Source organism: Onychostoma macrolepis, chromosome 02 (assembly GCF_012432095.1).
Source record: "Onychostoma macrolepis isolate SWU-2019 chromosome 02, ASM1243209v1, whole genome shotgun sequence".
In the NCBI taxonomy this organism is placed as follows: Eukaryota; Metazoa; Chordata; class Actinopteri; order Cypriniformes; family Cyprinidae; genus Onychostoma; species Onychostoma macrolepis.
The window spans coordinates 3,453,845-3,480,684 of NC_081156.1; the positions used below are offsets into that span (position 1 = coordinate 3,453,845).

General features: G+C 36.3%; 1 protein-coding gene across 2 annotated transcripts in view; it reads left to right on the forward strand.

The window, feature by feature from the left end:
* Nucleotides 1–26,840, forward strand: part of ak5 (adenylate kinase 5) — a 119,855-nt gene that overhangs the window by 82,983 nt on the left and 10,032 nt on the right. For both annotated transcript variants that reach the window (XM_058798909.1, XM_058798906.1), the window contains exons 8-10: nucleotides 6,784–6,860; nucleotides 24,298–24,340; nucleotides 25,135–25,179. In XM_058798909.1, the coding sequence (XP_058654892.1) occupies nucleotides 6,784–6,860; nucleotides 24,298–24,340; nucleotides 25,135–25,179 (165 nt within the window). The remainder of the gene's footprint in view (nucleotides 1–6,783; nucleotides 6,861–24,297; nucleotides 24,341–25,134; nucleotides 25,180–26,840) is intronic.

Here is a 26,840-nt window from a genome sequence, read left to right on the forward strand (position 1 = left end):
TTAAAATTTTAACTTTGAAGTAATTTTAATGTGATTTAAATACCTTTATTGCCTCCAAGGCTACATTTATTTGATCAAAAATATCCTGTAAAAATCATGTTGTGTGAACTTGGCATTAGTTTCCACAGTCCACACTACAGCACAAAACGTGTTTTCAAATTTATACTCTTTTAATTTAAAGCCCAAAATGTAGAGAAATAGATGCGTTAATGATTTTTTCCCCCCTTTCTTAAATAAAGAAACAAACAAACAGCATTTATTTGAAATTTGACTTTACTAAATAAATGTATGACTTTACTTTCACTTTTAATCAATTTAATGTGTTCTTGCTGAATAAAAATATTAATTTCTTCAAAAAATATTTTGAACAGTACTGTATGTCCAATATGTTTTGATACACATCAAAAAGACTATTTTTCATGAATACTGTCCATTTTGGTGAAGGGAACAATTTGCAATATATTTAACACATTACAATGACAGTGCATAATTACAGTGGCAGTGTTAATTACATGCCATCGCACTTGTGGGATTCAGTAGGAAACCAGGGCAACTGCTAATTTTATTGCATCAGAGGCTGATGAGGCTCGGTCAAGCTTTAGCCATTGGTTTTACGGACCGGGTCTGTGGTGTTTGCCAATCAAATCGAGCAGAGGTTAATTACACCTCCACCCCCTGCCATGTTAACCCTGCTGCTAATGATTCTAGTGTCATTATCCATTTCATGCTGACTGATCTGAGGCCTTCTTTTTAAAAGTCACTGGACAGTGATTTGAAAACACACTGTTCTATGGATTGTCATCGAACTGTGATATTAATAAAAGAAGTCCACTGGTAATCCATTTGAATGCTTCAATTCAAACCGTCTCTCAGATATGTCACAGTGTGCATTTGTCCGTTATTGCTCTATAACTCAAGCTTTCTGGTGTAGAATTGTTCACTTAATATAGAGGATTGGATATAAACATATATGCACTTCCATTCGAAAGTTTGAGTTTAGATGTTATGTTTTTGAAAAAGACAAGAGTCTTCATGTTTCACCGAGGCTTATTAAATAGTTGTGCCACTTAATGAAGTGTGAAGAGAACAGAAGGTCTGAACAGCATTTATTTGAATAAAAAAATTTACAAATGTCTTTACTGACATTTTGAATAAAATCTGAATAAAAGTATCAATTTCTGTTAAAAAAAAAACAACAACCTACCAGCGTTGCTATCATTATCTTAGATTAAAACTAGTGAAAATCATTTATGGATAGATAGATAGATAGATAGATAGATAGATAGATAGATAGATAGATAGATAGATAGATAAAAACTTCAGGTTTTAGTAAAAATAGAAATGAAATAGAAAACTAAACTTAAACTATAACAGAAATAATTAGAAATATAAAAAATAAAATAATAGCATGACAAAATTACTTAACAAAATTGCTAAATCGTAAGCTATAATTAAAATAAAAACTGAAAATATAAAAATAAAATCTAATTTAAAATACAACCTGAATTCTGGTAATATTGGGAAGTTTTTTTTTTTATTGTTTGAATAAAAAGAAAACTAAAAGAATTTCAGATGAGCCAATATTTTACTCACAATAGAACATAGATAACATAACATAAATGTTTAAACTGAGAAATTTTACAATTTTATGCACAAAATGAGCTCATTTCAAATTTGATGCCTGCTGCAGGTCTCAAAATAGTTGGGAAGGGGGCATGTTTACCATGGTGTAGCATCTCCTCTTCTTTTCAAAACAGTTTGAATACGTCTGGGCATCGAGGTTATGACTTTCTGTAGTTTTGGTTTTGGAATTTGCTCCCATTCTTGCCTGATATAGGTTTCCAGCTTCTGAGTTTGTGGTCGTCTTTGACGTATTTTTCGTTTAATGATGCGCCAAATGTTCTCTGATCTGGACTGCAGGCAGGCCAATTCAGCATCCGGACTCTTCTACTATGAAGCCATGTTGTAGCCAATTTCTTGCTTTTTCAGGCATCAAATTTGAAATGAGCTCATTTAGTAAATAAAAGTGTAAAATTTATCCTTTTAAACATTTGTTATTTTCTCTATGTTCTATTGTGAATACAATATTGGCTTTTATGTGATTTGAAAGTCTTTTAGTTTTCATTTTATTCAAATTTAAGAAATGTCCCAACATTTCCAGAATTCGGGTTGTATTAATAAATACAATGATAGCATTTAAGTAACACTAACACAGATATTAGAAATATTTGAATATTTGAGGACTTTACCTTTTTACAATCCAAATATTTCTAATGTTTTCGATATTAATCATAATCATTATTTTTTTTTCTCCTATGTCATCAATATAACTTTCCATTCTGTCAATCTTTTTTAACAGTCCTATAACCAATAAAAACAGACAGTTCTGTTGAGCCATAATTCTGCAGGAAATGACATCAGCAACATTTCTTGCAAAATAAGTGATTATCCTTAATCATATAGTTCACCCTCTCATGTAAACTAACTCCCAGTCCCTCACTGAGATGTCTTTCTTGTCATCAAGTTTTATTATTGCCATAATGGTGGCTGAGCTAGGCTAGAGCATATTTCTGTAAGTCTGTTGCCCTTTTATAGGAATAATTCAGGCATGTTCATTTATTAGCAGTGGCAGAGTTCAAAAGGTACTGCATCACAGGACTGACCCTACCGCCCACTCGCACGACCCCTCAAAGGCTCCCTTAACAACACCATGTCTGCATCAACAAATAGATTTCTGTGACTCAAAATCCTACTGGGGCAAGAAATGTTCCATTTACTTCCTGTGGTCTCAGGTGCAAAGTCTTTGCCTTAATACATAATCCCGTCACATCTCTTTCATAGTGCGAGGAACAGTTCGTCAGACAGCTGCTCTTCCCATAAGACTCATTCAGATGACTTCACGGAGAGCAAAACAGTATGAAAAAGGATCGGCTGAAACAGACTGTTCTTTCTGTAAGAGAGGATGCTGTCACTTTTGGTTTAGTGCTGGAGGACAGGGAATGGAGGTGTCAGGGGATGCTACAGTGCAGCGTCTATTACAGAGGCGACCGGTGTCAAAAGGCATCAGCCTCTTCCAGCCTGTGGTAGTGCAGCGCTGAGCTGAATCACAACTCACAACAGATGCTTTCATGGGAAATTTTGTACCACATGACTGAGGCCAGACCCCTGTGAAAATCACTGATCTGTCAGAATTTCTATGAAATATTTCTTGCAGTTGAGACCTATTTTCCTCTGGACAGCTGCTATTTCAGTAAACTTCAGAAATTTTGTTGTCAAGATGTTACGTTATTCAAAAATGTACAAACACTTAGGCAGAATCAGTTTTAGAAATAAATGAAGCCAACAGGGATAGCAAATTCTATTTCCATTTTTAACCTTCCTAAAAACCTATTTTATGCCCTTGAATAAATAATCATCATTTTGTGATTCATCACACCATCAGTAAAAGCGTCTTTTCAAGTATACAGGTGCTGGTCATATAATTAGAATAGCATCAAAAAGTTGATTTATTTCACTAATTCCATTCAAAAAGTGAAACTTGTATATTATATTCATTCATTACACACAGACTGATATATTTCAAATGTTTATTTCTTTTAATTTTGATGATTAGAGCTTTCAGCTCATGAAAATCAAAAATCAGTATCTCAAAATATTAGAATATTACTTAAGACCAATACAAAGAAAGGATTTTTAGAAATCTTGGCCAACTGAAAAGTATGAACATGAAAAGTATGAGCATGTACAGCACTCAATACTTAGTTGGGGCTCCTTTTGCCTGAATTACTGCAGCAATGTGGCGTGGCATGGAGTCGATCAGTCTGTGGCACTGCTCAGGTGTTATGAGAGCCCAGGTTGCTCTGATAGTGACCTTCAGCTCATCTGCATTGTTGGGTCTGGTGTCTCTCATCTTCCTCTTGACAATACCCCATAGATTCTCTATGGGGTTCAGGTCAGGCGAGTTTGCTGGCCAATCAAGCACAGTAACACTATGGTCATTGAACCAGCTTTTGGTACCTTTGGCAGTGTGGGCAGGTGCCAAGTCCTGCTGGAAAATGAAATCAGCATCTCCATAAAGCTTGTCAACAGAAGGAAGCATGAAGTGCTCTAAAATTTCCTGGTAGATGGCTGCGTTGACTGTGGACTTCAGAAAACACAGTGGACCAACACCAGCAGATGACATGGCAGCCCAAATCATCACTGAAACTTCACACTGGACTTCAAGCAACATGGATTCTGTGCCTCTCCACTCTTCCTTCAGACTCTGGGACCTTGATTTTCAAATGAAATGTAAAATTTACTTTCATCTGAAAAGAGGACTTTGGACCACTGAGCAACAGTCCAGTTCTTTTTCTCCACAGCCCAGGTAAGACGCTTCTGACATTGTCTCTGGTTCAGAAGTGGCTTGGTAGCCATTTTCCTGAAGACGTCTGAGCGTGGTGAGTCTTGATGCACTGACTCCAGCTTCAGTTCTCTCCTTGTGAAGCTCTCCCAAGTGTTTGAATCGGCTTTGCTTGACTGTATTCTCAAGCTTGCGGTCATCCCTGTTGCTTGTGCACCTTTTCCTACCCAAATTCTTCCTTCCAGTCAACTTTGCATTTAATATGCTTTGATACAGCACTCCTTGAACAGCCACCCCTTTCAGTAATGACCTTCTGTGACTTACCCTCTTTGTGGAGGGTGTCAATGTTCGTCTTCTGGATCATTGCCAAGTCAGCAGTCTTCCCCATTATTGTGGTTTCAAAGAACAAGAGATACCCAGAATTTATACTGTAGGGATGATAATTTATTCAAACTCAAATGTAAATATTCTAATATTTTGAGATACTGATTTTTGACTTTCATGAGCTGTAAGCTCTAATCATCAAAATTAAAAGAAATAAACATTTTGAAATATCAGTCTGTGTGTAATGAATGAATATAATATACAAGTTTCACTTTTTGAATGGAATTAGTGAAATAAAATCAACTTTTTGATGATATTCTAATTATATGACCAGCACCTGTATGTATTTTAAGATATTATGATGTATTTTAATGTATTTGTATTTTAAGATATTTGCAAAATACCTTACAGGCTATATTTCCAAGTAACAGGACTAATAACAACATACTGAAAAACATTTATCTTGGAATATGCTGTTTTATTTGAAATTATCAATGACTGCTGAATGATGTTTTTTTCCCCCTTCATTTTATAGTCTCCCAGTTGTTCGTTCCAATTCAGATGTTATGTTAACTGATCCCAAATCTATAGGAATCACTGTATTGCTTAGCAACTGCATACAGCCTACATTTCAGCTGATGAGCTATATCACGTGGAGGATTATTTGATTGATATATATATATATATTGTAACGGGGGGAAGAATCACACGACAAGATTGGCTCGATAAAGGCCCCGAAGGTTGCGTTTATTGTGCAAGATTGGTGAATCCGTGTGTCCTGGGTGTACCGAACTGTGCTCTGAAACCTGCTTCCTCCGTCGGTCTGAGTGCTCGGGTGCAATGGGTCCAGTGCTGTGCGGGTGAATCTGGCTGGCCGGTCACACACTGCTCTCTGTGAGAAAGACGAGAGGATCGTTATCAGGTTGTCTATTGGAGACATGTCTCACCAGTGTGTGTGACTCGGCGGCTTATATAGCTGGCGTTGATTAGGCTCCGCTGTGACCGGCCAGCCCGTGCTGATGGCGTGCAGGTGTTCCTCCTTCGTTTCCAGGGCGACGCTGACGAGAGCTTGGGACACGCATCACAATAAATATATATATATATATATATATATATATATATATATATATATATATATATAAACTTTATTGAACCTGGGTGTGTTTGATCATAATGCTCTCAGTTCTGTTGTGTAAAACCAGCAAGTCACTGAAGGTTGTGCGTTATAGTGATTATAGTCACTTTTCTGAGCCATTTTTCCAGTTAATTTCAAGGTGATTTTTGGTGGGTGTTTAAAGTCAGATTTCTTCCTTTTCACACAGGTTTTCTACCAGAGTAGCTACTTAATAACAATATGAGCATGATTCACTAATGCTTGATCTAGACACACAGAACGCAATTTCTTCAGAGAGGGGACACCACCCACCCTAATTTCAGAATTATGAAGAAAAAAGAAAAAAAAAAGTAAAACATTGATTTAAATGTGAAATTTTGAAGTAGTAGTTTAACTGAAACTGAAATAGAAATTTTATTTACAACTTCAAAAAACAATTTTACAGTACATTTTGTGTCCAAATACTGCTATGTAAAGCTAAACATGTGTTTTGGTGTGATTTTCTAAGCTAGGCTTTTCTTTACTAAGTACTGCAACAAAAAAGGTTGCCAATGAATCAAAATTTAAAAAAAATCATGTCAAGAATGAGGTCTCAACTTTGAAAATATCTAAGAAACTGTGTAGACATTCAGCAGCCAGTTCATAGCAGTTTCAATATCTATTCCTTTGCTCTGGTGAAATATCTACTCATGCCACAGATGAATGACTAATGAACACATGGGAAACCTTTGTGACACAGAAACCTTTGTGATTGTTGCCTACGCTACTGAAAGGACTCCAGGGTTCCTTTTGCAATTACTGGTACAGAACAATAAAGAACCGTCAGTGTACAGCAGCACTTCATTTCAATGACGGACAGTAGTTTGGAGGAGCAAGAGTGTCTTTATTTTCACACAAGGCTTTGCTGTAATTGCTGTATTTTTCCTCTTTGAATCTTTTTCTATGTATTTTCTTACAGCTTGATTGTATCTTTTGCTTTCTTTTGCTACTTTTTTCTCTGTAGGACCCAGTGAGCTTGACCTTAGTCTGCTAGCAGACAGCAGCAGCCTGGCAGATGTTCCCACCAAATTTGATGAACAGGTATGAAAATGTTTCCATTTTCTTTTCTAAATCTAAACACTGGCCTTTGGTTGAGCACTTCTTTCTTTGCTTTTCTTTGTTGGCTGCATTTATTGCAGTTATTGGAGTATATTTTACAAGAAAATACAAGAAAAAATGGGTCTTTCTACTTGAAAATTTACCATTTAATTAATGTGTTACTATTAATTATGAACTTGCTAGCAATTTCTGAGTGAAAAGTGAGGTATAACTTTAACATTAGTTAACTGCAGTAGTTAAAATGAACTAAAAATAGGTTTGGTTAAAATTTCTCAATGGTAGTGTAAAACAACCTTTTTACCTTGTCAAAATCAGCTCTGCAGAAATCAACCCGTTTTTTTGCATGTTGCTTTAAATGCTAATGAGCTCTGCTCACCCCGCCCCTCTCTTCTGTGGGGTGACGAGCCCTGCTCTGAAAGACTGTTTACTTTAGTCGCATTTAGCCACGAAACTTACTAACTAGCACGTTATTAGGACTAGCGATTGAAAAGATTCATAAAAAACTACTTATACCCACTTCTGCTGTAAGTGAAGCTGAATCACGAATGATTTGCACGAGCATAAACGCATTTAGGCAGATCGGGAGGCGCATTTGCTTCACAAACAAAAGTAATCCACTGCGTCTTCAGCGGCTCAGATGTTGGGAGTAAATGACGATGTTCATTATATCCATCAACAAAACACCTCAATTGCTATAGAGACATTCTTGTCTACATCCCTGTTCCAGCGACGAAACAATGGCGGTCGGACAGTTACAGCTCACTCAGGGCGGGTCTAAGGTAATACGGCTGTATCAATCAACTATCGTGGGAGCGCCCTTCGTCCGTGTAACGTCACACAGAAAAGAAGCTGAGAATGGCCTGATTTGAGAAAGGGATATTATTTTTAGGGATTAAATAAAAACCACTGGGTGGATTTTTTATCATTATAGGGTAAATGTGTACATACACTGCCAACACAAATTTATGTTCAAACAACATGTAAAAGTGAATTTAGCATCCGATGACGCCTTTAATGGATATGAGCTACAATGAACAGGTGTATTTTCTTAACTAACATTAATAAATATTTTAACAAATGTCTTGTTATTGTTAGTTAATGTTTGTTAAAGGGATAGTTCATCCAAAACTGAAAATTACCCCATGATTTACTCACCCTCAAGCCATCCTAGGTGTAGCCTATATGACTTTCTCCTTTCAGACGAATTTAATTGGAGTTATATTTAAAAATGTCCTGGCTCTTCCAAGCTTTATAATGGCAGTGAATTTTGGTCAAGATTTTGAAGCCCAAAAAAGTACTGCACATGGCTCCGGGGGGTTAAATAAGGTCTTCTGAAGCAAAGCGATGCATTTGTGTAAGAAAAATATCCATATTCAAAACTTAGAAACGGTAATCTGTAGCTTCTGTTAACTGTTGTATGTGCATTCACGAGAGTGGCATTTCGGCAGATGATGAAAGTGTAGCGTAAGCTCTGCTGAGAAGTGATGAATGTGTAAGCGCAGAGGAGAGAGCAAAACAAAACATTGGTCAGAAATTAGAAGTACAAAATGAGGATTTGAAAATGTCAGATGATTTCGATATTAGGCAAGTAGTCTCGCGTAGCCAGACCTTCAGACTGACAGCTGAAGGTCTGGAATCCATGGCAGCTTTCATTGGCCAAGGCCTGCCCATGAGGCCGTGTGACCGACATGTCAAACAACCAATCACGGTTCGTTTCGTTCGGCGTCACGTTTCGGTGTGGAAATGTCGCCACAATAACAGACCGGTGTGCAAAACTTTCGGATGTATTTTAAAGATTCTGCGCCGCAAACTTTAAATATTTCACATACCTTTGAAAATCCAGCGTTTAGTTGATTCATCACAGTTGTAAACACGACGGCTTTCTTCTTTCATGAGGGGGTTTGGCGTCACGGCATCTTTGTTTACAGGCGCAACGTTAAAGAACGCGACACACATGTCTCCCGGAAATCCTGTATAATTCCACCAATACGATGATGACTTCGAAACTCCTGAAGTGTTTCCACTTTTGTGTGCCATATGCATCAGACGTTCAGAAAACGGTCCGTGGGTGTGACGTCTGAGGCTGAGACTATTAGGCAAGAGGAGACTGGTTTCCTTTACTGTAAACAAAACTTGGTTCTGGAGAGTATCTTATTCTCACCGAAGGTTACGCTACATTTTTGGCAATTTCTCATTTCGACCATCGATAGGTTTCAAAAACGAGTGCTTGAGTACATGGGGGGCGGGACATGGCCGGAATGGAGTTAATGAAAATATCTGAAGACTGTTATGAAAACAAATGTTTTTAAAATAAAAATATGAAATGAAAACATGAACATAATTTACTATAGATTTCATATTCTATAAAGTTCTCATTATAATGCTGTTTATGGCAGATTTCTGATAATCTACATTATCTAAGCCATACAAAGTACAAAACCAATTGATATTGAAATATGCCAACTGTTGAACAAATATGACGAAAAAAAGCACTGCTGCATTATTATAACATCAGTATTTTTAAAAAATAAATATCGGGCATTGCATTTGAGCATGAAACTAAACACTGGTAATATGCAGTGCATTCAGCATGTTAATAAATGTTAATATTCCAACGCATTCTATATTAGATTAATCAGATATGTATGTAGCTAACCCAGACATCGCTGCATGACTTCGACCCCATGCTTCTATCTTCTCACGTCTATATTTTGGACTGCATGCTGTGGCAAGCTAAACAATCAGAGCTCAGGGTGCTGCTCAAAGTGCTGCTATAACCAATCACGATCAATGATCATCGTTTTCATGATCGATTCGATCATCGCTGTCACGGCCGAGTACTCAAGTTCTCAATCGCTGTTGCAAGTCCCTACATCCTACATCATCTGCTGGAATGTCACTTTCTCATGAACGCGAGTACTATAATGCATGGAAGAGCCAGGACATTTTTTAATATAACTCCGATTGTATAGAAAGATGAAAATCATATACACCTAAAATGGCTTGAGGATTAATAATTAAATAATAATGAGTAAGTAATGGAGTAATTTTAGTTTTTTTTTTCATTGCAGGATTTACAATTTTCACTCAGAAATTGCTTGTAAATGTCATAAATACAAAGAAATGGCAAGTAGCACATTGAATTAAACTTGAAATAGAAAAACAGAAATATTTTTTACAATGTCCTACAAATTCTTAATCCAGTAAAACACAATGGATTGATAGGATCTCGGCTATCTAATTCGGCTGTTATTGTGAAATCACAATAGCATTTAGAGCATCATTAGCATGTCAGAAAATGTCCCATCTGTCTCGTCTCTTTATTTCATTATGAAGTTATTGGAATCTCAGATTAGGCTCAGATGAAACTGCTGAAGGGCTATTATAGGTAGACTGAGCAAGTGCAAAGTGCTGTATTTAATGGAAATGCTTGCTGAGTGACAGTCCTGCATTAGCGGATAGCCACTATGAATGACTCTATCTCCTGCATTAGCTTCTGGATGAATCTTAAGCCAAAGTCCTTGACTTTCATTATTAGCATGCTATTTGAACTATTTTCAGAATATTCTTTTAAAGAAAAGCCACAGTAGAATAGCCTGTATATTTGTTAGGTATTTCAATAGCTCAAACTAATTATCGCATTAATAACTGGTACATAGTCGCTGACCTTCAATATGGAAATGTAATCAATGTTTCTGAGTCATTGAGTGTGTATGATAATGAGATGGCTGTATAGCTGGATGTGAATATTTAGGGATTGTTTCAGACCATCTCTTTTCTCAAGGTCAGGCAGAATGTGCTATAGTGTAATTTTATGTAATCCCACTTGGATACTGTCTCTGAAAAAGCTTGTAAAGAGAGATTATTTTAGTATTGCATTATCCCATATAGAGGTTAATACATGCATGCTCTTTGATCTTATGTGATGTAACGCATGCAGTACCTAATAGACTCCAGGGTTACTATAGTTAACTAAAACCATTGAAGAAAATCTAATTAAATAAATGAAATAAATACAAGTATAATAAAGCTTGTTATCAACTTCATTTTAATTTAATTTATATATATATATATACAGTGAGGAAAATAAGTATTTGAACACCCTGCTATTTTGCAAGTTCTCCTACTTAGAAATCATGGAGGGGTCTGAAATTGTCATCGTAGGTGCATGTCCACTGTGAGAGACATAATCAAAAAAAAAATAATCCAGAAATCACAATGTATGATTTTTTAACTATTTATTTGTATGATACAGCTGCAAATAAGTATTTGAACACCTGAGAAAATCAATGTTAATATTTGGTACAGTAGCCTTTGTTTGCAATTACAGAGGTCAAACGTTTCCTGTAGTTTTTCACCAGGTTTGCACACACTGCAGGAGGGATTTTGGCAACTATTTATTTGTATGATACAGCTGCAAATAAGTATTTGAACACCTGTCTATCAGCTAGAATTCTGACCCTCAAAGACCTGTTAGTCTGCCTTTAAAATGTCCACCTCCACTCCATTTATTATCCTAAATTAGAAGCACCTGTTTGAGGTCGTTAGCTGCATAAAGACACCTGTCCACCCCATACAATCAGTAAGAATCCAACTACTAACATGGCCAAGACCAAAGAGCTGTCCAAAGACACTAGAGACAAAATTGTACACCTCCACAAGGCTGGAAAGGGCTACGGGGAAATTGCCAAGCAGCTTGGTGAAAAAAGGTCCACTGTTGGAGCAATCATTAGAAAATGGAAGAAGCTAAACATGACTGTCAATCTCCCTCGGACTGGGGCTCCATGCAAGATCTCACCTCGTGGGGTCTCAATGATCCTAAGAAAGGTGAGAAATCAGCCCAGATCTACACAGGAGGAGCTGGTCAATGACCTGAAAAGAGCTGGGACCACCGTTTCCAAGGTTACTGTTGGTAATACACTAAGACGTCATGGTTTGAAATCATGCATGGCACGGAAGGTTCCCCTGCTTAAACCAGCACATGTCCAGGCCCGACTTAAGTTTGCCAATGACCATTTGGATGATCCAGAGGAGTCATGGGAGAAAGTCATGTGGTCAGATGAGACCAAAATAGAACTTTTTGGTCATAATTCCACTAAACGTGTTTGGAGGAAGAAGAATGATGAGTACCATCCCAAGAACACCATCCCTACTGTGAAGCATGGGGGTGTTTTTCTGCACATGGGACAGGGCAACTGCACTGTATTAAGGAGAGGATGTAGGGCCATGTATTGCGAGATTTTGGGGAACAACCTCCTTCCCTCAGTTAGAGCATTGAAGATGGGTCGAGGCTGGGTCTTCCAACATGACAATGACCCGAAGCACACAGCCAGGATAACCAAGGAGTGGCTCTGTAAGAAGCATATCAAGGTTCTGGCGTGGCCTAGCCAGTCTCCAGACCTAAACCCAATAGAGAATCTTTGGAGGGAGCTCAAACTCCGTGTTTCTCAGCGACAGGCCAGAAACCTGACTGATCTAGAGAAGATCTGTGTGGAGGAGTGGGCCAAAATCCCTCCTGCAGTGTGTGCAAACCTGGTGAAAAACTACAGGAAACGTTTGACCTCTGTAATTGCAAACAAAGGCTACTGTACCAAATATTAACATTTGATTTTCTCAGGTGTTCAAATACTTATTTGCAGCTGTATCATACAAATAAATAGTTAAAAAATCATACATTGTGATTTCTGGATTTTTTTTTTTTAGATTGTCTCTCACAGTGGACATGCACCTACGATGACAATTTCAGACCCCTCCGTGATTTTTAAGTGGGAGAACTTGCAAAATAGCAGGGTGTTCAAATACTTATTTTCCTCACTGTATATATACAGTGTTGGGCAAGCTACTTGGAAAATGTAGTGAGCTAAGCTAACAGTTACTCTTCTGTAAATGAAGCTTAACTACACTAAAGCTACAGCCCTGGGAAATGTAGCAAGCTAAGCTATGGCAAAAATAGTTTACTACATCCAAGCTATTTTTAAAAAATTTAAACATTTCTATTGAACCAACATCATACCAAGTCAATGTTCTCTCAGTGATCAATAAAACTGTCAGTCAAGCAGATAGACAGACATGTTCCATTTAATTGTTTATTCAACAGCTGCTCCAAACCAATTTGGCAACATAATCAGTATCAAATACAGGGCCGGATTTACCTCATATTGTGACATAGGCAAAATAAATTTCGGAAACTTCCTATTGGTAGTTGGTATTGTGGCTTTATTGTATACAGATACATTTATATAAATGGCAACACTTCACAATAAGGTTCAGTTGTTAAGATTAGTTAACTAGTGTTAACATGAACTAAGAATGAACAATACTTCTGCAGCATTTATCTTAATGTTAATTTCAACATTTACTAACGCATTATTAAAATCAAAAGTTGTTTGTTAACATTAATGCACTGTGAACTAACATGAACTACCAATGAACGACTGTATTTTCATTAACTAACATTAACAAAGATTAATAAATACTGTAACAAATGTATTTTAATGAAATCGTATTGTATAGTGTTACCATATACAGTAGATGTTTAGGCCTACAGATAGGCTGTTTATTTGCATCGTTGCATGTGTCATTAGATATTAATATAAACATTTCACCAAAATCAAGTTCAAATACGAAGCTTTTGACCAGCGAATGTTTTTTTTTTTGTTTTTTGTTTATTTCCTGACTCGTGCCCCATTTTCCCCAGTTTTCTGTCATTATGTGGGCGTTCAGTTTTTTTTCTGTTATTTCGCCAAAGTATCATATTATGAAAGATTCAGCGCTTCGCACAAGCTATTTGGCTGTGACTTGACAACAAATGCTAGAGAAACTCATCTCCGCTCCTCAAAAAAAAAAAAAAAAAAGCATTAGCCTTTATAAATAGTGTTTTTTGAGTAAAGAAACCGCTGTACTTATTCAATCAACAGTTCTTTATTTACCTTCAGACTGCAAACAAGCTGAGAAGCTCCAAAATGTGCGCCGCACTTCATTGATGAGAGAGGCGGGAGGAATAATGAGGTTTGACTGACAGTTTGAGGAGCCAATGGCGTTACGAGGTTTAGTGTCTGTGGCGTCACTTACTGATCCAGGATCAGTGATCCGTAGCTGTTATATTTCTGATTTGAGCTTGAGTTTCAGAATGCTTTCTTTGGAAAATGTAACGTTAGCTTTTGTTGACGCTACAGCGCTACTTGATCAAAAAAAGAGCTTAACTACCGAAAAGCTATTTGATTCAGAAAGCAGTGACGCTACCGCCACGCTACTGAGAAATGTAGTTAAACTAGTAGTGTCACTACTTGTAGCGACGCTACTGCCCATCACTGTATGTGTGTGTGTGTGTGTGTGTGTATATATATATATATATATATATATATATATATATATATATATATATATATATAATTAAATGAATAATCTCAGAAATAACACTGATAAACTCTAGACAGGAAATGTAAAAGGAGTCAAAATTCTGGGCGAGAAGCTCAACTGCACTTACAAGTATCGCACATAAAACACATACATACATGTCAAGTTCATTAGCAAATTTAAGCAATTTACAGTTGCATATGAAGGTCCAGACTGCTCCTTGCCACATCATATAAAATTATACTTTATGGGAGTTTCTGGAACTATGTACATTTGGCTTCATTTTTACCTTATAATATAATATTTTCTTATTATAGAAAATAAACTCTTAAATGGATAATTCACCCAAAAATTCACCCTCATTGTTTTTTAATGTCCATAAAATAAAGTAAAAGGTAACCAAACATGTTTGTTACCAGCTCTTTTCAAAACGTCTTTATTTATTTTTTTTTTTGTGTGTGTGTGTGTGTGGTCCACATATAGATGTTTCACAAGAGAATTCTGTCACCCTCCAAGCAATGGCCTTTTTGTCTGAAATTAAAAAAAAAAAATTCTTGTTATGGATAATTTCATAGCTAGAATTTTATGAGTAATTTTTTTTTTTTTTTTTTTCCATTTATCTCAGGCATGCATATGTTGGGTGAACTAAATTTTATAGTTTGGATCTATCATCAATGTTATTTTATACAAGCTGAGCATTACTTTTTTTTTTACATTCTCAATATATATAGAAGATCAGAACACTATTCAGCTTCATAGATTGATGCACAATTCAAAATAAACTCAAAACTATCAGGAACCATCAGTGCTCCTGCCATGGATTGTTTGGATTGCTTTTGCTATCATTTTGGGAGCATCTTGTTCTCTTCACTTGCTTTTTCCTTTCACCTCGTCTCCAAACACAGACACGCACATACCACGCACACGCACACGCACACGCACACACACACTTGAATTCGTGGTTTACGGGGACTCTCCATAGGCGTAATGGTTTTTATACTGTACAAACTGTATGTGCTATTGCCCTACACCAACCTTACACCTAAACCTACCCCTTACAGGAAACTACTGGCAATTTTTGAATTTCATAAAACACTGTTTTGTATGTTTTTTTTTTTAAGCCTTTTGTTTTACGGGGACACAGGAAATGTCCTCATAAACCATGTTTATGTTGTAGTACCCATGTCATTATACATATTTGTGTCCTCGTAAACCATATATACCAGTACACACACACACACACACACACAAAATATAGAGACATGTTATCTTCTATTCAGAGGGTTCTCACTATCTACCAACAGATATGGCAGGGCTACATGAAAGCGGCCAACCAATTAGACCCTCCCTGTTGCTACATGTCTGTCAGACTAAATTCCTGAAACTGTTGCTTCTCTGTGGATTTCCATGGAGAGGCTGTCATGCTTTCTCCGTTATGTTTGGTTAAAATCGTGTCTGCGTGAGACAAAAGCAGTCGTTAAGGCTCCTAAGTGGAGAATGGTGTGAAGAGCGTTTATGGATGTGGATCAACCCACATTCCCACCGTGACCCTTTCATCTGTGTCCATCAGCGGCGCTGCTGACAGCAAACTCTCCATGCCGTCGGCATCACACAGGGAAAAACACTTCTGTAGATCTCAGAGCAGTCTTCAGCTCAGTGTGCGACTTGTTCAGCAGGTTCTTGGCTCTGGCCACGCTGGCTTGGTTCTGTACTGTGTCTGTTTGCCAGCCACTTGGATTAAGACGTATATCTACAGTGCAGAAAAGCTTCAGTACAAATCAAAATATTTATGCCCTCATTTTTGTTCAATACCTTCATGTTTTTAGCAACCCATGACATTATACTGACATACAGACGGAGGATAAATTAAAGGAAAATAAAGCGTCTTGGCAAGTGAGTTCTTGGGTCACCATGTGCCCATTGATTCTACACGTCTCTGGAACTGTACAGGGATGATTTTGATGGACAGCGATATCTGGTGTCGGGGAAAACTACTTTGAAAAATAATGCATTACATTATTGCATTACTCCATAAAAAGCAACTAATTGTGTTACTTAGTTACTCTTTATGAGAAATAATGCAGTTACTTTTGCGCAATGGTGGAAAAAATATACTCAAGTAAAATACCATTACCTTCCAAAAAATGTAGTGTGCATAGAGTAAAAATTACTTATCCAAAAAACTACTAAAAGAGTAGCTTCTTTAAAAGTACTCGTGAGTATTGAGTAGTGAGTACTGAGCTGTGACTTCTACCCCCTTATAATAAACTCTGTACACTGCCATTTAGAAAACATTGTACATACTGTAATTCGCATTATCTTTTTACTCTTTAAAATACATCAAAACAACACAGAAAAACTCTTAAAGTGATGAAAAGCTGAAAGTTATTCTCAATACAATCATCACCATTTAAATCATTATGTTTGAAAAAAATAAATAAAATGGACTTAAAATCAAGTTTAAGGCCACTGAGACAGAGCGTGTTGTTGCACAAAATATGAATGCTTAGAACAATGCAAAGTATATAAACACCAATTTTACAGTTTTTCTCAAATTTTTCTCCAAAACGGTGCCAGTTTTAGTGTTTTGTGATAAAGAAATGAGAATAAACATGATAATTTGTTACAGTTTTAACATAAATGCACGTTGTTCTAGACTGATGGCAGCATCCCCTACCTTTTACACATTTACTCATTGTTACGCTGATAATACAATTTCTAAGGAAAAAATGCATTAAGTAGATAATTATTTCTGGGGAAGCTTTTTTTGCCAAAGGCTAACACGTTGATCCACTTAAGTAGGACTTAAATGAATTTTTGTATGTAATTTCACAATCCTATTTCCTTTTAAATGAGGCCAAAGTTCAGAATGTTCTGACAAATACGTCATGTTTTTAAAAATATTTGTAATTACACATACTTTGAATTTGACATCATTGCAAATGACACATTTTAAAAGTGTACTTAAGTGTATTTAAATCATGAACGTGTACTCTCATTAAGTGCACTCACTTAAGTGGCCTTTTATTTCATTAATATATTATCCTAAAGTAAAGCTTTTTTGAACATTTGAAGTACACTACAAGTGCACATTAAATACAAGCACTTCTTTTTCAAATGGGCACTTTCATCAGGATAGAAATGTTTCATCATAGGATAAGAGCGATCAGTCAGAACAGCTTAGTATTAATTTGCAGTGACTCTTCCCTCAAAAAAGGGATGAGAAGGAAACTATGCCAGCAAAAAGCCTCAAGAGCCACCGGATTTTCCTTTAATCTACTCCCATCTGTTATATCAGTGGTTACACTTATTTACATAATAATTGTAAAGGTTTGTGTTATGGATGTTTTGCACTGTTTACATTTGTTGTCAATTAGTAACTGTGTAACATGCTAGTTCCATGTTTCTGGCCATACCGCATTCTAATTCCATATTTTTAGACACGTAGCATACTAATTCCTTGTATGTGGACTTGTAACCATGTTTTTGGACATGTACCAAGTTTGTTTTTTAGAGGTAGTACCACAGTTGGTCATGATCCATGGTAATATTATTACTGTGATTATTTATACATGTTAATGCCATTTTTTGGACATTCTGGACATTCACAGTGATAGTATCTTGTTTTTGAATATGTACAATAGTAGTGCAATTTTGTTTTGTTTTATTTGTTTTGCCTGCACCATGGTATTCTTTCAAATTCTTTGCATTTGAGTACCATGAAAATGCTATAGTAGCCTATATGGTAGTGTTTCCCAACCTTTTTTTAGTCGCAGCACCTTTTGGAAATTTTGACAAATTTGTGGCACCCTACAAAATTTATTTTGTCACAATACTTGAATTTATAACTTCCATATGATACCTTGAAAAGTATAGATATTCGGTGCAGCAGGGAAGAACTGCAGAATATACTGTTATACATATATTTTTAATATTATTACATTTTTTTGTCCATCAATGGTGGCAATCAGTAGGCTAATTTCTAATGAAGAGACCAATTTATATGACAGATTTTAATGTAGGCTTATATTCACATGTAAACACTGTTTAATTACCATTATAACTAGCTATCTCACAAATTTTTGCTCACTCCGTGTATTTTTGATTTTTACAGTGGGGTAATTTTGTTGCAGTAACACAAGATAGCTTGATTTTAAACTTTGAATTGAATAAAAAATGACAAGTAAGCAGTCAGTAATAAAATGAGAACAAATAAACAAATTACTAATGATAACACAAATAAATAACAATAACCTGAGCAGTGAACTAATTTTCAGCAGCCGGAATTTCATGCATCTCTAATTATTGGCGACATCAGAAATGGATTTTATATAATAGATGCTTTTTGAACATTTTAGCAATTTAAAAATCTTAAAAAAGGTTGGGAAACGCTGGTATATGGTATTATATTCCATATACGGTATTCATTCAGCAGCATACTATATATTTAGGCATATGGGATCTGTTACAATCATTTTACCAAAGTTCCCTCACAGTAGTTTTTTTTAATGGGTTTATTTTTGCTGATATTATTTTACCATCAGTTACAGAAGGCAATGTAGATGAGATGCAGCACAAGAGGACAAGTGTCTCATCCAGCAGCTTGTGCTGTGTTATGAGACAGGGGTGTCTGCTGAAATCATGCATCCAGCACTTCCTGTGCCCACGGCTCCTCCGCACAAAAACAAGGCAAATGTCCACAGCGCATCAGGCCGACCTTCGCGGCTGTACAGTCTGCACAGCTAATGAATGAGAGGCAGACTGATATTCATGAGAAAACATCCTCCACGGTTAGAGAGAGAAAACAAGTAAAGGAGTAAGAGCAAAAACATGTGACGGAAGAGATTGCACTCAAAGGTTTTCACTGCAAAATAATCAGTATGCGTTTTTAGATAAAACCTATCTAAAATTGTTTAAGATCAATTTGATAAACCTGGCTATTATATACGAGTACAACTCTTTGATCCTCATAATTTTTTTGACACAATCATAGTGTCATGTTTTTTTTATTTGGATATACTGTACAGTGGTAGGTTTTTTTTTTTGTTTGTTTGTTTGTTTTTTTGGAAATTTCTGTGGCAATACATTTTTGGATATTTTTATATAGCCTACCATGGCAATACCATTTTACCATAGTATATGGAGTAAACCATAAAGTTAAAGTTATCTTTCTTGTTTTAAGCACAATCTTTATGAAATATTGTTATAGTCATGCTTCAAGCAATATAAAAATAGATCCTGAAAAGAAACCAACATTAAAAGCTCTCTTTTGATGTGATTTGCATGTAGGCCATGGATGTATTCAAATATTTAAGACTGAGGAGTCCAATTATAAAAAATGTAAGAATCATTGAAAACACCCATATTGATCAAGCACTACTGGTAATATTGGGGTGGTCGTGTACTCAGTGTCTATGGCTAGGCTTTGTGGCCTAAGTGGTCAAAGTTAGAGCTTGTATGCAGGCTTGTGGATCTGTGTATCGCTTCTCTCTCTTTCTGCCAGTGAGTCATCGGACCGGCTGGCCTGCCCACATCACAAACACGCTCATCAGCGGCACCCTGCACTCCTCCCACACACTCTCTTTTTCATCTCATCTTCTCTAATGCTGCAAAAAGTGGAAAGTTACCGCCTAAGGTTTTTCTGTTAAACAGCCCAAAACTCTTTTAATCACAGTAATCACGACACAAACGACAAAAAAAAAAAGTTCCCAGTTTTCTGCGGTGTGTTTGTTCAAACATGAGGAACCTCACAGATTTTGTTTTAATTAGCTCATAACATGACTATGGAGAAGTGTCATATTTTCACCCTAAAGTCTAAAGAAAAAAATTTTGTAAAAAAAAAAAACATGGAGTCTATTTTCAGGACCATTAAAAGTTTGTGCATTGTGACATCACTCGCACAATGCTTTTAATGGCCCTTCATATATCAGCAACTTACTCAAAATAAATCAGAAAAAACATATTTAAATTAAGTATATTTGTTATGTACAATCATAAATGTACAACATCGTTGTATTTATTTACTTTGTGCTGAATTCAGCGATAAAAAGGCATTGCAGTAATGAGAAGTTGGTTGAGGAGGTGCTTTATTTTGAAAATGACACAATGCAAAAACTCTAAAAATAGAGTTAATTTTCTTCTAAAGTGGTGACTCAGCTCTCTCGTGTGTATATACAGTACACATGATATACAGTCATGGCCAAAAATATCGGCACCCTTGGTAAATATGATCAAAGAAGGCTGTGAAAAATAATCTGCATTGTTAATCCTTTTGATCTTTTATTTTAAAAAATCACAAAAATCTAACCTTTCATTGGATAATAAGAATTTAAAATGGGGGAAAATATCATTAGGAAATAAATGCTTTTCTGAAATACACGTTGGACACAATTATTGGCACCCCTAGAAATTCTTATGAGTAAAATATCTCTGAAGTATATTCCCATTCATATTCACAATTTTGAGCACTCCAGGGTGATTATGAACATGAAATTATCCAGCCATGGCTTCCTGATTCACAGAAATATAAATAGGAGGGAAAACAAAGCCCAAATTCCCTTAATCATCCATCACAATGAGAAAAACAATGTGCAGCAAAAGATAATTGAGCTTCACAAATTAGTGAAGTGGCTTTAAGAAAAGGGCTAGAGCAATGAAAATTCCCATTTCCACCATCAGGGCAATAATTAAGAATTTCCAATCAACATAAAATGTTACGAAACTGCCTGGAAGACGACATGTCTATATCGTCCTAATGCACGGTGAGAAGGAGAGTTTGAGTGGCTAAAGACTTTCCAAGGACCACAGAGTCAGAAAACCTTAAAAAAAAAAAGTCAAACAGCACCCACATCACCGCATGTTGTTTGGGAGGGATTCAAGAAAAATTATCCTAGCTCATCCAAAAACAAACTCCAGCATATTCAGTTATCAGACACGACTGGAACTTCAAATGGGACTGGCTTCTATGGTCAGATGAAACTAAAAAAATGAGCTTTTTAGCAGCAAACGCTCAAGATGGGTTTGGTGAACACAGGGATAAAAAGTATCCCTTGTGTACAATGAAATATACTGCTGTATTTTTGATGATGTGGGCTTATATTTCTGCTGGAGGTCCTGGACATCTTGTTTAGACACATGGCATCATAGATTCTATCAGATACCAACAGATAAAAAATCAATAAGTGACTGACTCTGTTAGAAATCTTATAATGGGCCATGTTTGGATCTTCCAACCATACAATAATCCAAACACAAACCTCAAAAACAACACAAAAATGGGTTACTGAGCACAAATCCAAGCTTCTGCTGGCCATTCCAGTCCTCTGACCTGAACCCTATAGAAAATGAGTGGGTGAACTGAAGAGAAGCACCACCAACATGGAGCTGGGAATCTAAAGGTTCTGGGGTGATTCTGGATGATATTTTGCTGATATTTTGTCAGGTGTTCTCTAACCTCATCAGGCATTATAGGAGAAAATTTAGAGCTATTAAACTGGCAAATGGAGGTTTCAAAAATTATTGAATAAAAGGGTGCCGTTAATTGTGGCCAATGTGTATTAGAGAAAAACATTTATTTCATAATGATATTTCCCCCCATTTTAAATTCTTATCCAATGAAAGGTTAGATTTTTGTGAATTTTGAAATAAAAGATCAAAAGGATTAACAATGCTGATTAATTTTCACAGCCGCCTTTGATCATATTTACCAAGAGTGTCGATATTTTTGGCCATGACTGTACATGTAACATGTATATCATGTGCATATATATGAGAGAGCTGTATACAGTACATGTAATTTCTTTAATCATCCATCACAATGAGTAAAACTAAAGAATGCAGTTCTGATGTGCAGCAAACGATTTTTGAGTTCACAAAATAGAAAGTAGATGTAAGAAAACAGCTAAAGTATTAAAAATTCCCATTTCCACCATCAGGGCAATAATTGAGACATTTCAATAAACTGGAGATATTAGAAATCTGCCTGATAGAGTGGCCAAAGACTCTCCAGGGATCACAGCTGGAGAATTGCAGAAATTAGCTAAGTCTTAAAGGGTTAGTTCACCCCAAAATGAAAATTCTGTCATTAATTACTCACCCTCATGTCGTTCAAAACCCGTAAGACCTTCGTTCATCTTCGGAACACAAATTAAGATGTTTTTGATGAAATCGGAGAGCTATCTGACCCTCCATAGACAGCAACACAACTGAAATGTTTCCAGCTCCAGAAACGTAGTAAATACATCGGTAAAACAGTCCATGTGACATCAGCTCAACTTCAGTTTTGCGACGCTACGAGAATACTTTTTTTTTTTTTTGCACAAAGAAAACAAAAATAACAATTTACTCAACCATTCTTCTCCCCCGAGTTACGTCTTCCACAATTTTGGAGAGTACCTTTGGAGAATATCAGCTTTGTTTACGTTCGGGGGGGAAAGCTCGCACATGAACGCAATTGCGTATTAAGCATTGTTTACGCTTAGGGGAAAGCGTGTGTACTGCGTATGCATTTTGAAACTCTCTAAAATGGCAGACGACGTAACTCAGGGGAGAAGAATGGTTGAGTAAATTGTTATTTTTGTTTTGCTAAAGTAAAACAAAAGTATTCTCGTAGTGTCGCAAAACTAAGGTTGAGCCACTGATGTCACATGGACTGTTTTACCGATGTATTTACTATGTTTCTGGACCTGGGAACATTTCAGTTGAATTGCTGTCTATGGGGAGTCAGAGAGCTCTCCGATTTCATCAAAACATCTTAATTTGTGTTCTGAATATGACCGAGGGTCTCACGGGTTTGGAACGACATGAGGGTGAGTAATTAATGACAGAATTTTAATTTTGGGGTGAACTAACCTTTTAAGGGTAAGAAAACCTCAAAAAAAATAAATGAAAAAATCAAACAGCACCTACAGTATATCACAAGTTGTTCGGGAGGATTTCAAGAAAAAATATTTTGCTCTCATCCAAAAACAAACTGCAGCATTTTCATTTGCCAGGCACTACTGGAACTTCAAATGGACTGGCCTCTGGTCAGATGAAACTAAATAGAATGGCTTTTTGGCACACACAGTATAGATTTAAAGTGGTGGTTAAAATGAAGAGACAGTTTATATATACTGTGTTAAAATCAAAAGTTGTGTTTGTTAACATTTAAGGTGCATTAGGAGATCTTGGAAAATGCTAACTTTAACTAATCATCACGTTTTCAGACCATTTCAAGTTTAATTTTGACGTGACACAAAGCAGTGATGTTTAAGCGGGTGGGTTCTATACTTGCTTCATAGTTAGTCAATAACGCCATCATTTTCTTCATTCAGGCCGAGAGTTTGCATGAAAACAAGAGGCAGGATTTATCGCAGGAACCAATGACATCCAATCATAACGATCATATCCAATTATAGCGCAATGGAGGCATTGCCTCTTCTTGCGTGACTTTCCCCTGTTCATTCTCAATTACCCCCCACTAAACCCACGGCATGCTATGGGGTCTCTTTTGAAAGTCTATGGGCTGAGGGTAGGCAAGCCTCCACTGTAACTTTACCTGTGGGTGTCACTGTTGGACAGTGTTACTTTATAAAAACAAGTGACTTTTATACTTTTAATCCCATATTTAATAATATTTGGTTTGTTTTATTTTTGTAATATTGATTATATTCTCAATTTTTTGAGGAGACACTGCCTCCCTTGCCTGCTTGGAAGGAAGCGGTCACCGTGATTTTGCCAAGTAAGACATGTTCCTGGATAAACATTATTGTCCAAAAATATAGACCTAACCCTGTCTCTACCCCTAAAGCTAACCCTACCCATAATTTATCCCTAAAATCAGAGAGAAATTATAGTTTAATAACAAGGATGTAGAAGCACCGGTTGTAAGGCTAAAATTTACATTTCTACATTTCTTACAGTTCTGATTGGTTGATTGGAATGTTGTTCCAGGATCAACATGGATGTTGATCCAGGAACATGTTGCACTTGGTGAAATCACGTTCACCCTTCCGGTACAGATCTGTGAGCTTTTTAAAAGTAATTTAATTTCTTTGCTTATGTGTCTCTTTCTCTATGGCAGACTTATGAAGAGGTGGCTGGATATGCAGAGGCGACTGGAGAAAGTGAGCGCAGTATCACTCAACTGATCTTTGTGTACTGTATTTGTGTATGGGCTTATTTATTATTATACTGTTGATAGAAGAATAAAAATATGCTTGTTGATGCAGTTTAATAATGATGCAGTTCTGAAAAAAAAATTGGGAAATACACAAAAGGAAATATAAATAGTGTCTCACCAGACTTAAATTCTTGGTCTTGGGGGAAAAAAGATGTTACTGAAGATTTTAGCCATGAAACGTACATATTAGTAAGTATTTTGTGTGAAATCACCTTTGAAACTCAATCTTAATATTCATTTGTGAAATTCGAGTAAATTTGGGTCTTAGTGTTTAGGTGGCAAAATTTAGGCTGAAAAATGTGCTTAAGAACAAACAAACATGACAAGAGTTTCAATTTGCCACTAAAAACTTAAGTTCCAAATTTCAAAATATAGGATAGTTTGCACAAAATTTGAGCAATTTTTAAGACTTTTGAGATTTTTGATTTTTAGTGACACCACATTACACTAAATACACACCATAAACTCAAAACCATAAACTCCAAAACCATAAACTCAAAGCTGTGTGTAACCATTCTGATGCATAACCACTCATGGAAATTTCTCTTGGTACTGATAAAAACTAACAAAGGTCATATTTTATTTTTATTTATTTGTTATTTGTAATGCTGCATTTTATTTGTTCCATTATTGTCATTATTTTCCACCATTAATTGTACCGCATGGCATTACAAAGATATATTTTAACATGCTAAAGTTGATTATCTGATTGTAATTTCTTTTTCAATATGCCACCAGGTTTTCCTGTGGAGACCAAGAAATCAAAGGTCATCTTTGTGATTGGTATGTTAGCTGACAGAATGGCATTATCACATTATACTATAATTTCATAGCACATTGTTTTCATTATAGACAAATATGCAAGCAATATTTTATTGTGCTTACATTTTCCCCAGAAGAACAGGTCAGGAAGCAGTGTTGTGATGTAAAGTACATACATCACAACATTGAAACTATATCAGATATAATCACACGCACTATTTGCAACACAGACGCACAAGCAGAATAATGAACTGTGAAATTGGGGGCAGGTGAAAGCTTCTGAAGTCTCCTAATAAGGTTTTTAATTGAAACTGTTGTCAGTCTTCATCTGAAAATGACTGGATAAATGGAAAGCAGACGGTCAAGATGGTACGAGTCTTTGTGTGCTAGGGGCTTTCCTCCCCTCATGTTTGTTCTAAAGCTGTAAGGGATGTAGTGAACTAAAAGCCAAGCTTTACATCTCTTTGTGGTGAAAAGATGTGAAGAAATAAATTTGGCAGTCCTTTGAAAGGAACCTGGTGGATACAGTCTGTGTGGATACCTGTGTGGAAAGGAACCTGGTGGATATGGTCCTGTCCTCTTGTCGCTTCAGCAGTTTGGTACAACAGTTAGGCTTGTAATATTTGGTTTGGATATGGCTGTCAGATAATCTCAGATCTGAGATTGATAGCTTGAGTGAATTACACACTTGAGTGCACTTGACCACCCTAACTGACACGTTAAAGACTTGCTGAAAGATTTATCAGTGCTGTATCTGCACTGTAGTACCTGTCAAGAAAAAGAATTAGATTAGACTTAATAGACAGACTCGGGACGCCTTTGAAAGTTTGTTAGTTTTTTTTTTCTTTTTCTTTTTTACCCAGATGTCTAGAATAGAATAGAGAGATTCAGAGTAGCTTAACAGGACAAAAGCACAATTTTCTGATTTTGGAGCTCACTGGCATATAAAACAAAGTGTCCACAATGGAGGGACATGAAGAATAAGATAAATCCAAGAGTGTTCACATGTGAAGGATTGAGAAACAAACAGCGACTGGGTAGGATTGCTGAATGAATGTTTTAAGGATTGCATTGTGATCTGTAATGATCAAAATTAATTTGATCATTCATTTTGAAATCTGAGAGGCAGAACACCTGAACAAATGTCTCTATTTGTTCTCCATTATATCTCAGTGCTGTTTAGAAGAAACAATATGTTAAAAAAAATATGGAAGTTTTTTTTGTTAATTTCTTTGAGTTAAAGGGTTACTCCACCCCAAAATGAAAATTTTGTCATTAATCACTTACCCCCATGTTGTTCCAAACCTGTAAAAGCTTTGTTCGTCTTCGGAATGCAATTTAAGATATTTTGGATGAAAACCGGGAGGCTTGTGACTGTCCCATTGACTGCCAAGTAAATAACATTGTCAAGGCCCAGAAAAGTATGAAAGACACCGTCAGAATACTCCATCTGCCATCAGTGCTTCAATGTGAATTTTATGAAGCGACGACAATACTTTTTGTATGCAAAGAAAACAAAAATAACGACTTTATTCAACAATTCATCTCCTCCGCGTCACCGTAGCACCATTTTGGAGAGTATGTTCTGGACGTAAACAGTGTATGCTGTTCTGTGTCAGCCGCACCACACGGATACGTTTTCTACGTTTATTTACGGTTTGTTTCAAACGAAAACAGTGTAT